A 15,190-nucleotide genomic window follows, 5' to 3' on the forward strand; every position below is an offset into this window, starting at 1 on the left:
TACGAACCTACTTCGTAACAAGAGGTTTTCGCATACATCGAAAGCGATTTCCGACTCCATGGAAACTACTACAATATGGATATTTTTGGAACGGGTTTAAAGAGTAGATTCCGGAAAATGATGTTTGAGGTATGTTGGAAATCCAAGATGGCGACTTCCGGTTGATTGATATTCCTCGAAAACCCTTGCAATATGGGTATTTTCAGAATGGAATTGATGAGTAGATATCGGAAAACGATGTTGCTTCACGCTCGAGAAAAATGTTCGAAAAGTGTATGATATCGTAAAAACTCCACAGTTTGATCCTTCTGAAAGCCAGAAATGAATCCCGTACAGCATTTTGGCGTACAGCGAATTTTCAAAGCTTTGCAATGTTTTCATGTAAATTTTAAAAATTATGCTTTTTAATGTCAATTTTTATTTTTTTGTTGTTTTTATATTTTCTAGATAAAACCAAATCTCAACGATTCATGCCAATTTCTAAAACACTTAGAATCAAAGAAAGTTTCCGATTTAGGATATTTCAAAATATTCCTTTGTCACATATACGATATTAAATCAAAAATTTATTATTTTGAAATAACACAGATTTTGACGTTTCGCATATTTCTAAAACATTTGGCATATAAAAAAATTGCGATTTCGGTTATATAAAAAATTCTAAATCGATATTAAAAACAATTGTTTTTGTCTTTCTCTATAGAAATGCTAAAAAAACCGACTTTAGAACGAAGCCTCAGAGACCCATACCGTTATGTATCAATCGACTCAGCTCGACGAGATCGGAAAATGTCTGTGTGTGTGTGTGCTCAATTTTTTCGTCTATTCAATTTTCTCAGAGATTTTAACAAACCTAGGCTCGTTTGAATGAAATTGTTGGGCCATTGATCAAGTTCGTCTATCAAATGGCTTGCACTTCCGTTTAAAGATATATGATGGTTGTCGATTTTAACAAGCCTAGACTCGTTTGAACATCCTGTCCTGGCACTTCCGGTTCCGGAAATATAATGGTACAAGTGACTTAAGCGAGAAAAAGCGTTGTTTTTTTTACCGCAACCTTTTTGTGTCATAATTTTGAACGTTAATAGCTCAGTCATTTGTTGACGGATTGATATAATTTAACAACCAATCGATTCGGAAACTATTAACTTAAACATGTATGACAACGTCGTTTCAGAATTTCAATAGCATACTATTGAAAAATGGTTAGAGTGAACCTATGTTTTCATCCACCAATCCCTGTTGTACAAAATGACGTCAACTTCTTGTTCGGCATAGGAGGCTTTGCGTCATGCATAAAAAACACCGCATCGTTCTGCGTAGTATGAAGAGAAATCTATAAATATAGGCTGCACAATATTTCTTTGCCTAGTTGATGTTTGACTGTGAATGAAACAAGTAGCTCGTCCAGTGAGCTGATGACTGGATTGTATATGCGTTCACTTGCTGGATTGTCGCTTTTGCATTATATGTTGGTGAAATTTCCTGTTGTCTGCGCAACACTGTGTTCGCTTGAGTATCTTATATATCATCTAGTTATTGAAGAACAGAATCAGCGTGGTTACAGATTCTTTTGGTATATCCCATGCGTTTAGCAAATTTCTGGTCGATTTTGCCATTAAAAATGCCTTACACTTCGCTTGCCGAGGCTGGGTGTCAATTTAAAACATGCAAAACTAATCGCGTAACATTTTTCTGTCATAATTTTGAACGCTTATAACTCAGTCATTTTTTGATGTTTTATATAATTCAACAACCAATCGATTCAGAAACATTTAACATAAACTTATGAGCTAACTTCATTTGAATATTTCAATTGCATACCATTGAAAAATTGGTTTGAATTGAGTATTTTATTTTTGTTCTCTGGTAACTATCAGGCTAATTTAGTATTAACGGCACTAGATCTAATTCGGATCTAATTTGCAGCGCTTGTTCCTCGATGATTTGTTAATGGATTTTCCTCATTTAAATGATTCCAAAGCTTCAATATTGTAAGCTTAAAAATGTTTTAATTTGTCAACGTATCGGTTTGCATACTTAAATCTCTATTTCCAAACGAACAGAACGGTGGCGCGAAAATGATTTCAGTATAAAGTTGTGTTATGATGATAATCATAGATACTTCTTTTTCATTATATGTAACTGAACAAGTTGTTGTTCCACTTGGAATTAAACGGTTCAAAAGATTCAGAATTAAATTCTGAAACTTATCTAAAAGCGGCCTCCTCGGTTTGGTAGTATAAATGAGTTCCACAGGCTCACATATACAGTACAATTACACGGAAAGACCGAAATTAGCATTTTGGCGAAAAAATTAGTTGATTTTCTGATTTTAGTTAGTTATTTTTTGAGACAACTAAAAAAATCTTACTTTTGCTAATTTAGATTTTTTAATTCTGATTCTCTTAATAATAATAAAATATTTGTTGAAATGGCTATTTGTTTCAGTTGAATTCACCAATTAAACGTGCTGTCATTTCTTAGCTAAGGCACGCTTCATATCCATTCAATTAATTTTTTAGTTGAATTAGAGAAACAAAACGTTGTTTTCAACCAACATAAATGGTTGAATTGGTTTTTGCAATTAGCAGCTATATGGCGCTCGTTAACACCGTAATGACTACTAGCCACTAGATGGCACACTACTGCCGAAAAAAATTTCAGTCGCGGTTATCTTTTCTATATTTGTAGGTATAAATACGATGTTGTATTGGAGAAAAAGACATAAGCGAAACATAAACTTCTTTTTGAAAAATTTTACTTCTAAATCGCTGTTTTCTTCATTCGAATTCGCGAAATCGACTCTCTCACTGAAAACTTTGAGCACTCGGAAAACAAAAACCGAATACAAGTAGTACACCGGACGGCGTAGCCCGGAATGAGAAGATACAAAAAAACATCATTTGACGTATACAATTAGAGTGCAACATTCGAAACTCACTTCACTGTTTCCCGTAAAAACATTATTACCCACAATCGCTTCAACTGCGCACAAATTCTGAATAAATACACTTTCCACTAACAGTTTACGTCATTTTTATATATCGGTTTAGAAATTTATATATGGATATATCGTAACACATGCGAAAAACATCTAAACAATTTGCGAGCAGTTTCAACAAGACTGTCCCTTTTAGCTTTTTAATGGATTGTTTTGCTTTGACACTACTGTCCTTCAGTAATGGTGATAGATAAATAGAATCAAAGTTTCTGATTTTAATAACGAAATTAGTTGTCAATGAGAATTTCGCGTTGGATCGAAATATTGCTGGTTTGTGTCCAGAATATTCGCCAGCTAAACACATTCTCTAAAAATAAGAGTTTTTTTCAGCACAGTAAATTCTAAATTTTAACTAATTTTATAGTTATTTTGGAAATTTTGTTGTTAAAATCAACTAATTCAAATACAGTAATACGAATTAGGCGCAGAGCTAATTTCGGTCGTTCCGTGTAGATGCAATATCATATAGTATCAAAGATAAACTCAAGGTAAGTTTACCTGCGATTTTACATGTATCATTTGAATAGGAACCCTCGTAGAATTTGGTTAACCGCCAGTTTCAATTTAATTATTATTTGCTTCAAAACAATAAGCTACACGCGTTGTAACTATGACAATGTTCATTCATGTGTTGATAACATCAAGTTACAATATGAACAAAATTTCGGAATTTTGTTGCGTATCCATTCCGTATATTCCTAATATGCCAAAGCGAAAATCAATGTAAGTAACTAAATATTTTATGTGGACTGTTTCACATGTTTTCTTCCTCGTATTGTTACCATATTATTTACCGACACTTTCCGAAGTGAATTAATAAAACTACATTATTACTAAGTTTACCGGTACAACATTTTTCGTTAAAATAAATAAAATCTTCTCTTGGATCGATTAACTGTTTATAAAATTAATAAGTTTGTACGTTTCTCGAAAATTATTATCGTAAAATAAAATAGTTTCATTTGTTCAGGTTAAAATCTTTAGGTAACTTTGAATTCATCATGATTGACTTCTAGTTAAAGGTAGTTATTCAAAAATTTAACAATGTAAAAATTTGTGGAAAGGGATCAAAATTGAATAGAATCAATTATCAAGACAGAATCTAATTGTCAATTTTATCATTCGCTAACAATCTAAGCGCTTAAACTAGAGCAAGTTTGTAATTAGTCAATTGAATAAGTGTATTATCATCATTATCATCTTTATTTTTGTATTTATTATGAAGACCCTAGAAACGTTCCATTTTTAATGTTATTGTGCTCGGTCGTGTCTTGAATACAACCCTCTAATTTTTTTTAGCCAATTGGAAAAAATCGAGATTCATCACATTGATATTTTTGGAAAAAAAATACTCTTGAAATTTTTACTCTAAGCCCTCGGCGGCATCTCCGGAACCGGAAGTTGGATCTGAATAAAAATTGAGATATTTTTATGGCTTCTTAAGACCTTTCAGTTTAATCCAGAATATCATCTTTCAGTAATTCCGGAACAGAATATCTGATCCGACTGAAGTTCAGCGACCTTGTATGGGACTATACAAAAATTCCATTGAGTTTGTGAAAATCCGTTCAGTATCCTTCGAGCAAAGTTCGTCACCGTAACTTTCATAATTTTGGTGCATATCGTGCAGTAATTCCGGAACCGGAAGTCGGATCCCCACGAAATTCATAAGTTTTGTATGGAATCTTAGCACATTTTATTTGAATCTAGGTTCGAAAAAATCGGTTCAGCCAACTTCGAGAAAAATGAGTGTAATTATTTTCACATTTCAGGTGCATACCCCGCTGTAATTCTGGAACCGGAAGTCGGTTTCAAATCAAAGTAGGTTTCCACAGTATTTCTAAATGTGGGAAGGCAAAACACGATAATTTTTCAAGTACAAAACATACTTCAACTGGAATATGAACTGTTAGACGACTCTTTGATTGCATTATCTTTCGAATCCAGTTCACTTTTTGCTTATCTTACATTTTACTAGTCATTCGGACTCTAGCCTCACACCGAACGAATATCGCAACAATCGTCTGATAACCGTCAAACCACAAGCTTCCAAAGGCTGGTAGATAAATTTTCCACCGAAAAAAAAGAAACAGCTGACGACCTCGTTTTGCGTCACCCAAGAAGATCACTTGAAATTCCGGCCGCGCTGATCGGATTTCACCGATGATCCCCATAATCCAAGCGGGGATTTAGATTCGATAGCACTGATTCCCGGCCGTATCTCAGTTCCTTTCACATCTACCGCCACACAGTTTCCGAAACCAGTTCCTCTTCGCGCGCGTTTACTTCACTGGGCACGTTATTTATTACTGTTTTTTTATTTGCACTTTTTACTGCGCATCGAAATTTTTTTTTCTGCCCCAGAACACATGTTATTTATTGCCATCCTCACGGTCTCGGTGATGTCCTTTGCAATCACCTCTCGGCGTCATCGCCGTCGTCGTTGGCCCGTGGGCAAGCTCAATGCCGCCGAAGTGAGACATTTATGAAAATGGAGATAGGTAAAAAAAAACAAGAGTAACAACTTACCCATCGTTGGAGAATGGCCGCCCGAAGCTACCGTCCATGGTGTTGGACCGTTTGAGCGGTTCGTGCGGTAGGTGATAGCCGTTCTGATCCGCTCCGGACGTAGTGACCGTTTTAACCGTGTAACTATTTGTGATCCACCGGCCGTTGTCGACCGTATCGAACCCGGTGCCGCGTCTGTTCACAACACTGTTATCACCACCTAAAACACCACCCGCGCCACCACCACCGGGAGACGACTGTTGATCGCCGATGGTGTACTTTTCACTAAACACTTTTTCGCGCCGTTCGCGCAGCATTTCCTCGAATTCCGAGTTCCGACCGATGGTGGACCCGGTGCCACCAGTTCCTCCTCCCGATTTACGACCGGTGGTCGGAGTGCCGAGCGCTTTGCGCACCATCGACGGACTCGACAGACCCGACTGCATCTTCAGCATGGTGGAAGCGGGCGGATTTTGGGGCGTACCCGTAAGCGGTATGCTACCGTAGGTAAAGGGTCGTGAGTCCTCACGGGCGTGATACGGAATCTGCTGCTGCTGTTGCCCTCGGTAATCGTCGTCGTCGTCCGAAGTGAACCGTTCCGAAGCTCCGGTAGTAGACCGTGCCTGACGGGGATATCCGAAAGACTGATGATGCTGCTGCTGATGCTGGTGGTGCTGCAGGTTCATGATGAGCTCCCGTTCGGTCGGCGTGAGACAGTGAGACCCGGCGAGATCTCTCTTATCGCGAATGGTCGAGTAGGCACTGCTCAGCAGCGGTGTCTCACGGCCACTCTCACTTGGCGGTGGCGTCAGCGTCGTTGTCGTACTGCTCGTTTCGTACATCAGTAACTCACGCTCTTTGGCGTTGATGTTGTTGTTGCTGCTGCTGTTCAAACCTTCCTCCGGATCGGTTCGTTCCTCTCTGAGTGCCGGCAGGTGGGCCGAATGCGAACGCTTGATCGTATCGGTGTTTGTGTTTACAAAATGATCGCTCAGATTTTGCTGCTGCTGTTGTTGCTGCTGATAGTGGGTGATGATTCGTTGCTGCTGTTGCTGTTGCTGTTGATGATGATGATGATGTTGATGCTCGGAAGCTTTTCGACCAACGTCCGGAATGCCTTGGACCGTCATCAGCATATCGGACAGCAAATCGTCCAACTCACGGTGGCGATCATCTGTAAGCAAAAGGGAACAAAAAAAAAGATTTCGATAAGTGCCAATAGCGATCGTAGGGCAGTTGAGAAAATGACTTCAAATGGGTTGAATACTAATCAGTTTGAAGTTTTGAAGTTGAGAGATTATTCAAATTTAAAACTCAATTAGTGGCCAGTCAGACGGTGAATGCAAAACTATTCAACAACTGGACGTTGAACAATCGACCGGAGAATCGATATTTTGCCAAACGATTGTTCAGTGTTTGGAAAAAAAATATTACAATAGAAAAGTGAAATGGACAGCATAAACAGATGTGCAATTTGCTGAATGGGTCGTGAAGCCTCCCATTGCAGCTTAGAAACTCAAAATATTGGATCGTAACCAGCTGATTTTTTGTACAAACTGAGCATTTTAAGAGGTTTTGTATGATGTTCACATCTTCATCTGCTGTTTAAAGTTGCGTTCCAACCAACTTCTTGGCTCCGCCGACGACATCGACATAAGGGCCCGAAACTTTGAGGCGATGACGGAAACGTACATCAGACTGAATGCTGAACCCAGCCGAATTGGACTTATCATCGATGTTCCGAGGACAAAATACACAACAGGAAGTGGCTCAAGGGACGACAATGTTAAGCTTTCATTCCGAATTCGGATCGGCGCACACAGTGGTTCGAATCAACAAAAACCTGTTTTAATCTACCTACTGGTGTAATGATGCCTTTCTCATATCAATCATACTATCATATATAATACTGTTGTATTCTTCAAAATAATTTTCTACGATTCTTAAAAGAATAATCGAAATCAGTTTGTTTGACCGTCTACTGATGAAAACTATCGATTGAAGAGGATTTGAGGTCGATTTAGAAAACTTTTTACGGGTTTTCGTCCCTTTCAGTGATGGAAAAAATTTTTAACACGCTTTACCCTATATTGCCGGATCCGGATGAAATCCAGGAATTACGTATGGGACCACAGGACCTTTCATTTGAACTTGAGTTTGTGAAAATCGGTCGCGCCATTTATGAGAAAAGTTGTAAAACATATTTTCATTTTTTTTGCACATTTTACCCCATAACTCCGGAACCGGAAGTCAGATCCAAATAATATTCAGGAATTTTTTATGGGACCACAAGACCTTTCATTGGAGTCTAAGTTTGTGGAAATCGGTTCAGTTATCTCCGAGAAAAGTTAGTGCGATTCTATCCCTAATTGTTTATGGCCTACTTTGACAAAAAATATAACCATAACTGTTTTTTCTGAAGAGATAAAATTTTTTTTTCCTGTACAAAGTTTTAGAACTTTTGAAAATAATTTACTTTGTCAAATATACCAAAAGTCTAGGTCGCACCATTTCGGATATACAAAGCGTTTTTATGGCAACCCCCTTAGATTCAGTTTTTTATTCATAACTTGTTTCGAGTTATTTTTTATGCATACTTCATTTGGAATAATTGAAGAAAATAAAAAATCCCATATTTTTGTTGAAGGTAATGCATAGGTTTATTCTTTTCTGTAAAAGTTATACATCATTTTACCTATTTTTACCTAGGAAACCTTGTACCGATATGCGAAATATGCAACTTAATGCAGCAAACTTTTACCATACTTATAGGAAAATATATTCCAAATCTAATTTATTTTCCAATGAGAATATCCTTAGTACTATTCGTGTGACTCATTTTCACTATGGTCATGCTGAAACCATGAATGGTTAAGAAACGGAGGGCGTCAAGCGTCTGATATTTCTGTAACTCACTTTTGCACGCTCACCTCACTGCAGAGATGGGCAATTCGCTCCTGAGCTATTCCAGTGAATCGAATCTTTAAAGTGAGCGGATAGCTCACAGCTCTTTATAAAAGAACCGCAACTCACCAGTTCACCGCACTGGTAAGCAGGGATGCCAGGTTAACAGATTAATCTGATTTTCAACCTTTTGCACAGATTTACACAGATTCCGAAATCGATCACAGATTTTTGATATTGATCACAGTTTAGCATAGAAAATTACAGAGCGGTAGGAAATAGTGATACCATTTTTTTGCTTACCAAAATGATTCCGATCAGCTATTATGGAAATGGGGAAACGTGCACAGATTTTGCACAGACAGGTTTTTGGCTTGATCACAGATTTTTGAAAACATGACCTGTTATCCCTGCTGCTAAGGTGGAAACACATTAAATTTAGCAATGTGTGCATGAGCTTTTGTTCGTTCTCCCAAATGTGCATATATCCCCTTCTATAACAGATTGAATGAGCCGTTTTCAATAAGAAATCTTACCTCTGACTCAGTAGGCTGAGGTACATTCAGGGATGCCACTTTTGCAGATATTCTCATATATGACACAATAGTAATTCTCAGACAAGTTAGTTCGCATAGCATTGTTCTTTGTGCATCAATGATTTCGATCATGCATATGAAAGAAAAACGGAGTATGAAAAACGGCGCAAAAAAACGGTGCTCAAAACAAACCTTCAGTTCAATCTAAATGAGCTGATGAGCTGATACATTGATTCGAATCTCTTTAGTGAACTGATCGGTTCGGAGCTGCTCACCGGTATGAGCTGCTTCGTACATCAGTTTTGGACCACTGCGCGGCGGTGATAATTTCGTACATTTGGGCTAAATGATAACCACTGACAGTGAAGCCGAAAGAGAAATTCAAAGACGGATCTTTGCGGGAAATCGAGCCTACTTTGGACTTCGAAGGACGCTCCGGTTGAACAAAATTACGCATTTCTTTTAGTGTTGGGTAAAACTCACAATTTCGAAAATAGTGACTGAAATATTTCGCAAATGATTTTCAGGCAAAAAAAAATTATCTCCGAGAAAATTCATTCCGAGAAAGTTCACTACTGAGTTTATTTCTTGCAAACGCGTTTCTTACTGAAAATGTTCTCACATGGCAAAAAATCAGTAGTGAAAAGTTCACTAGCGAACAATCTCCTTGATGATATTCAAGAAGATTCGTTTTTCTTTTTGCGAAATTCAGACTAGAGTAAGGGCTCCCTATTTCCCTATTTATTTGTTGATGATAATTTAAGCAAGAAAAAAATTTTTTTTTTATTTAACATTATGAGAAAACTTGGCAACCTTGCGATACGAAATGAGATGAAAACAAAGCGCAATCAAGTGAATAAGGCGCAAATTTTCATCTCATATTTTTCATTGCTTTTATTGCTTATCAGGTAATTTCAGAAGTCTTTAATCGTTGAATAAACAAGTGGAAAGTGAACATTACTAACTATAAAGTCATCCAACATTGAATAGTGATCATGTTTTGAGACGAATCGATTAGTAAATATTCAGAAACATGATAAATTGTAAAACTTCAGACGAAAGTGGTTCCTAAATCAAAAAGTGAGTTTATTTTAAATGAAGAAAGCGATCGTTGAAGGTTTTTTAACTATTTTTTTTAATTGGAAAGTGTGGCAAAACCTAGAATAAATGTTTTAAAACGTTCCACAGTTTTATTCAGGTACGTTTAAAGATATGATTAATGTTCAAAGTTATGAGGTGAAGGAATGAGACGGAAGCTGGAGCTGAGATGAAATAGGGGGCCCTTACCCTATTTGTTAGGAACAGGAATTGCAAATTATAAAATGATACTACTCAAGGGAGAGCTGGGGTGTGAAATACAGAACGGAAAGATGAGGCGTTACAAGGGTTGAATGATTTTTTTAGTAACTTCTACCAGAGCAGGCTGCCGGAGGTTCGGATAGTAAATCGTAAAAGATATTTAACATTACTTTCCCCGGCATACCCTTGTTACGTCTCATCTTGCCGCCATTCCATATTTTCCCATTCTTGCACTTCCTTGAGTATTATTCATTCCATAATTTTCATTTCCTGTTTCTACCAAATAGTCTGGTTTGCTGAATGTCACAAAAATAAAAAGAAATATTCTCTATTGGACTTAATCGTTGAAAATAGAAAAAATAATCAATTTTCAAAGCCGTTCATCTCAACCTTTTGCAGAATAAATAATGAAAAAATTCACCAATGAATATAAACTGAACCTTTCTGAATATAAAATGAAGATTAAAACTACTGTTTCAATTTGATGAATCAATAGTGGTGATTTAAAAAAATTACCCAATTTAGCTTAAATATCATACGCACAAGTAACAGAAGCGCAGGTTATCGTCGCGCCAATTCAAACGCTGGGTCTAATGTGTGAGACATGCAAAATCCTGCGCTCCTGTTAAATAAAATTCTTGCTAAGGAGGGTTTTGTTCCGCCGAAAGTCATTTCACTGAAAATCGTTTTGATGAAAGCCGTTCCACCGGAACCTTTTTTGGCGAATGCCTTTCAAGATTCTACTTACAAACCTAGGGAAATAGCCATTGTTGAAAAGCGAAAACTACTTGATGAAACTTCTAGAAAAAAACATCAGTCAATTTTAAAAAATGGACATTTGTGTTTTGAATTTCCGCTCAACGACAGCGAAGGAAACTGCTTTCGCATTTCGTTGGTCGTTTTCCTAAGATTGTAAATTGCCCCTCAACCACAAAATCAGTTAAAGTGGCACTCTATGAAACCGTAGAAAATATGGTCAATTTTCTTTACTGTATTGTATAGAAACTGGAAGAGGCGAAAAAAATCCTTCTGGAGCATCTGTAGAAGTACGTTTGAGGATGAGTAAAACAGTTTTTATAAATCATAAAATTTATAAAATTGGCGGAAAAATCGAGCATCTCCCGAGACTGGTTTAAAAAAGTTCCGTTTTCTTTCCGTTTACACATCTGAAATTAGAGTATGATATATCTTAATTAAATATTAAATTGGCCAAGAAATTGATTGACTTCTCTGTGCAACGTCTTGCAACATAACAATAGCTTCGTGTCCATTGATTCAGTAGTTTTATTTTTATCGTGTGAACAGGCGGTTTCGAGAAAACGAACTTCAAAGAAATGGCGCGAGTAAATTAAAAAAAAACTATATCTCCAGAAATTTTCGAATTTCGATTTTGAAACTTTGCAATTGTTTCCTCAATTAACTTATCTATTGATTAATAGAATATAAAAAAAACGATTTTCTATGGAGTACCCCCTTAACTTAAAGCCATTTCACCGAAAGCCAATAAGCCGAATGCCGTTTCGTAGAAAGCCATTTGGTCGAAACCCACTGAGTCGTTTTTCACAAAAATCATTTCTTTGAAAATCATTTGTAACTGTAAACTGCTTTGAAAAAAGATCGTTTCGACGAAGGCCGTATATCGTATAGACGAAAAGGCCATCCAATCGATAGCCGCTTCACCGAAAGAGAAGCACGATTTCGGAAATTTCAAAACTTTTCAAAGCACCAGAGTTGTTTTTTTTTCGGAGATTGGACTCGTCTTAAAATCTTGAAGTAATAGTAGGTAGAGAAATTCTCTCGAAAAATAATGAACAAAAACACTAACACGACATGGAAGCGGGAACCCAATGGGTCACTCCTTGGCTACGTGTATTCTACACGACCTATAGGCTACGCTTATCAATCATCTATTTGATCGCAACCCCAAAAAGCATATCAACAAAACTATGGGCTTAAAACAGTTCCACTCTCACAGAATCAATACTAGAATAGCTCCAACATAATTTTGGAACTATTGTAACGGAATAATCAGATTTGTTCTTCTTTTTTTTCAAGCATTTTAAAACAATTTCAAAATGGCATTGTAGCAACTTTGACAAAATTTTGAAACAAAAAAAAAATAAAGTTTGCAAACAACCTTTTCTTTACAGGGCGAGGTTTCTTCATCGAAAGTGTTTACTCATGGTATCTAAAACTATGCTTCAGAAGAATTCGAACGTAGGGTGCGAGTTTTGGAGTGAAGTTCACGAACACAAAGCTCTGCTAGGGATAGGGAGGATAAGTGACAGAACAAAAAACACATTCTACCATTGGTCAAAGCATACATAGTCTCAGTTAACTTTTTGGTAAGATTTAGCTAGCTGCCACTACAATGAAGTAACGATCGAGAAATACTCAACAATTGTTATGAAACGGAAAAAGTGTAATAAATTGACTCGTGATACTGACGGCTGAAGCTGACGAACATTGGTTCCAACAATCGAAGTAATAAAGGGTGATTTTTTTGCTGTTTTTTTTATTGGCGACACTGTTTTTGACAGATGACGCGTGAATCGTTTCCTGTGTCATTGTCAAACTTGTTCAGTTTGGTCTTTAAATTATTCATGAATGGGCGCGCTGGCAAAGTTTGAGGAAAATCCACTTTTTTATCGAAAAATTGTGTTCAGCGACGAGGCTCATTTCTGGTTGAATGGTTTCGTCATTTGAAGTGAAGACCAGCAAGAAGAAACACAAGAGCTACCAATGCATCCCAAAAAAGTCACTGTTTCGTGTGGATTATGGGCCGGTGGCATCATCGGGCCATAGTTCTTTGAAGTCGACGAAAGGCGGAACGGAAAAAAATGGAAGAATTGGATATGTCTGACATGTGATTTCAACAAGACGGTGCCACATCCCACACGGCACACGTACCAATGACCAATTTGGGAGCCGCTTTCGGTGAACAGTTTATCTTACGTTTTGTGCCCGTCAATTGGCCGCCTAGACTGGACTACTTCTTGTGGAGCCATGGTAAGGCTCATGTCTACAAGAATGAACCAGCAACGATTGACGTACTGGAAGCCAATATTGAAGCATTTATTCGTGAAATACCGGACGATATGTTGGAGAGAGTATGCTAAAATTGGACCTAGCACAAGGGCCATCTAAAACGCAGCCGCGGCCAACATTTGTATGGAATCATCTTCCCATATTAAACTATTAGGTGTACAACTTTGCCGTCGTTTTTTTTTCTCCAAATTTTAAAGCTTTATTGCGAAAAAGTGCTTACAGATGTATTATTCAAAGTATTGTCCGTCGCCGGCGACAACTTTCTCCCATCTTTCCGGAAATTTTCGGATCCCGGCTCGAAAAAAGGAGTCCTTTTTTGACGCTATCCATGAAGCAATCCATTTTTCCAACTATTCGAAGGATTGGAAATGTTGATCTGCCAGGCCGTGTGCCATCGAACGGAATAGGTGGAAGTCAGAAGAGGCGACATCTGGGGAATACGGCGGGTGGGGCAAGACTTCTCATTTCAGCGTTTCCAGGTACTTTCTCTTGATACTGGGCCGCTTTTCTTTTAGCGCGCGACTAAGGCGCATCCGTTACGTTCGGTAGCGATCTCCTGTGATGGTTTCACCCGGTTTTAAGAGCTCGTAGTAAATTGTTATTTATCTTTGAAGGTTTTTTCTCTTCCACCATCATGTTTGTCTTTGACATCGAAATCACTATTTTTAAAACGTTGAAACCACTCCCGACACGTTCTTTTACTCGAAGCAGCATCACCGTAAGTTTCTGAATGCATTCGGTGCACTTCAGTTGCATTTTTTTCGAATTGTAACAGAAAAGTAAAACTTCCCGCAAATGGCGAGAATTGGACACATAAACAGACATTTTCGAGCGTGGATAATACGAAAACAAGAACAACTGTCACTGAAACGGCGATGACAATTCGTTAGGCACTGTACACACTCACTTTAAAGGCATTATCATCTATGTATTTTAACCGCCACCTATCGGAAAACGGCGGAAGCAAAGTTGTACACCTGATATACATATTGATTGTTCTAATGATTTCATCAAACTTTTGAAACTTACACACTGATTAAGAATGTAAATAACATTCCGAAATATGTGTATCTGTACTGTAACGTTAGTTATACTTCTGTGAAGGTGACTAGGTGTAAATAAGTTACATAAAATTAATATAGTAGAATTCAATGGCACAAAAAATGAAAGGGTTCAAATAATTCTACGAACTGCCTTAGGTAAATTTAGCGGTAAACATATGTTGATTATTGAATTGTACATTCACAACTTAAACGACTTGTGATTACTGCTATTTCGGGCTTAGCGTTTCAAGTTTCAGAGTATGAATTTCAAACGTCATAATTTAATCATAATTTTACTTTGTCTGTTTTCATCAGATTATTTCGATTTCAATGTTTACTTCTCTCGATTTCGCGTTCACAAAAATTCTTATTTAACGAATTTGACAATTAACCTAAAAGTGATCGTCAAAAGGTGAGATAACTAAGTCCTCACAAGTTCCTATCTCATGCCTCCCCCGTGTGTCTGTGATGACATTTGGTCAATAGAACGGCGTCGACTGGGTTCTATCGCTTTATGCGATAGTAGCAGAATGAGAGGGTGCAAGTTTGCTTATAAATTTAATCCCATTATACATAGCATTATTTATCATAGTAGTCTGAGGTCTTTTACGCGGTTTTTATACGATTTTATTGCGCGGCTTTTTTCATGCGGATTTCCGTTTTTTTTACGCGAATTTCAGAAGTTATGCGTTTTTCTTGTTTTGTCTTGAAAATGCATGAAACGTCGAGATCTGGTGTTATCTCGCAATTTTTTTAAGTCATCTCTCTAACACTAGAAAAATTTAGTTTTTTTTACAAAAAAAGTAGATCACACCAGATCTCGACGTTTCATGTATTTCTTAGACATT

General features: G+C 37.4%; 1 protein-coding gene across 7 annotated transcripts in view; it reads right to left on the minus strand.

The window, feature by feature from the left end:
- LOC131431017 (uncharacterized) overlaps window positions 1-15,190 on the minus strand; it is a 278,009-nt gene that overhangs the window by 24,912 nt on the left and 237,907 nt on the right. For all 7 annotated transcript variants that reach the window (XM_058596418.1, XM_058596428.1, XM_058596435.1 and 4 more), the window contains one exon: window positions 5,534-6,686. In XM_058596418.1, the coding sequence (XP_058452401.1) occupies window positions 5,534-6,686 (1,153 nt within the window). The remainder of the gene's footprint in view (window positions 1-5,533; window positions 6,687-15,190) is intronic.

This window comes from Malaya genurostris, chromosome 1 (assembly GCF_030247185.1).
Source record: "Malaya genurostris strain Urasoe2022 chromosome 1, Malgen_1.1, whole genome shotgun sequence".
Lineage (NCBI taxonomy): Eukaryota > Metazoa > Arthropoda > Insecta > Diptera > Culicidae > Malaya > Malaya genurostris.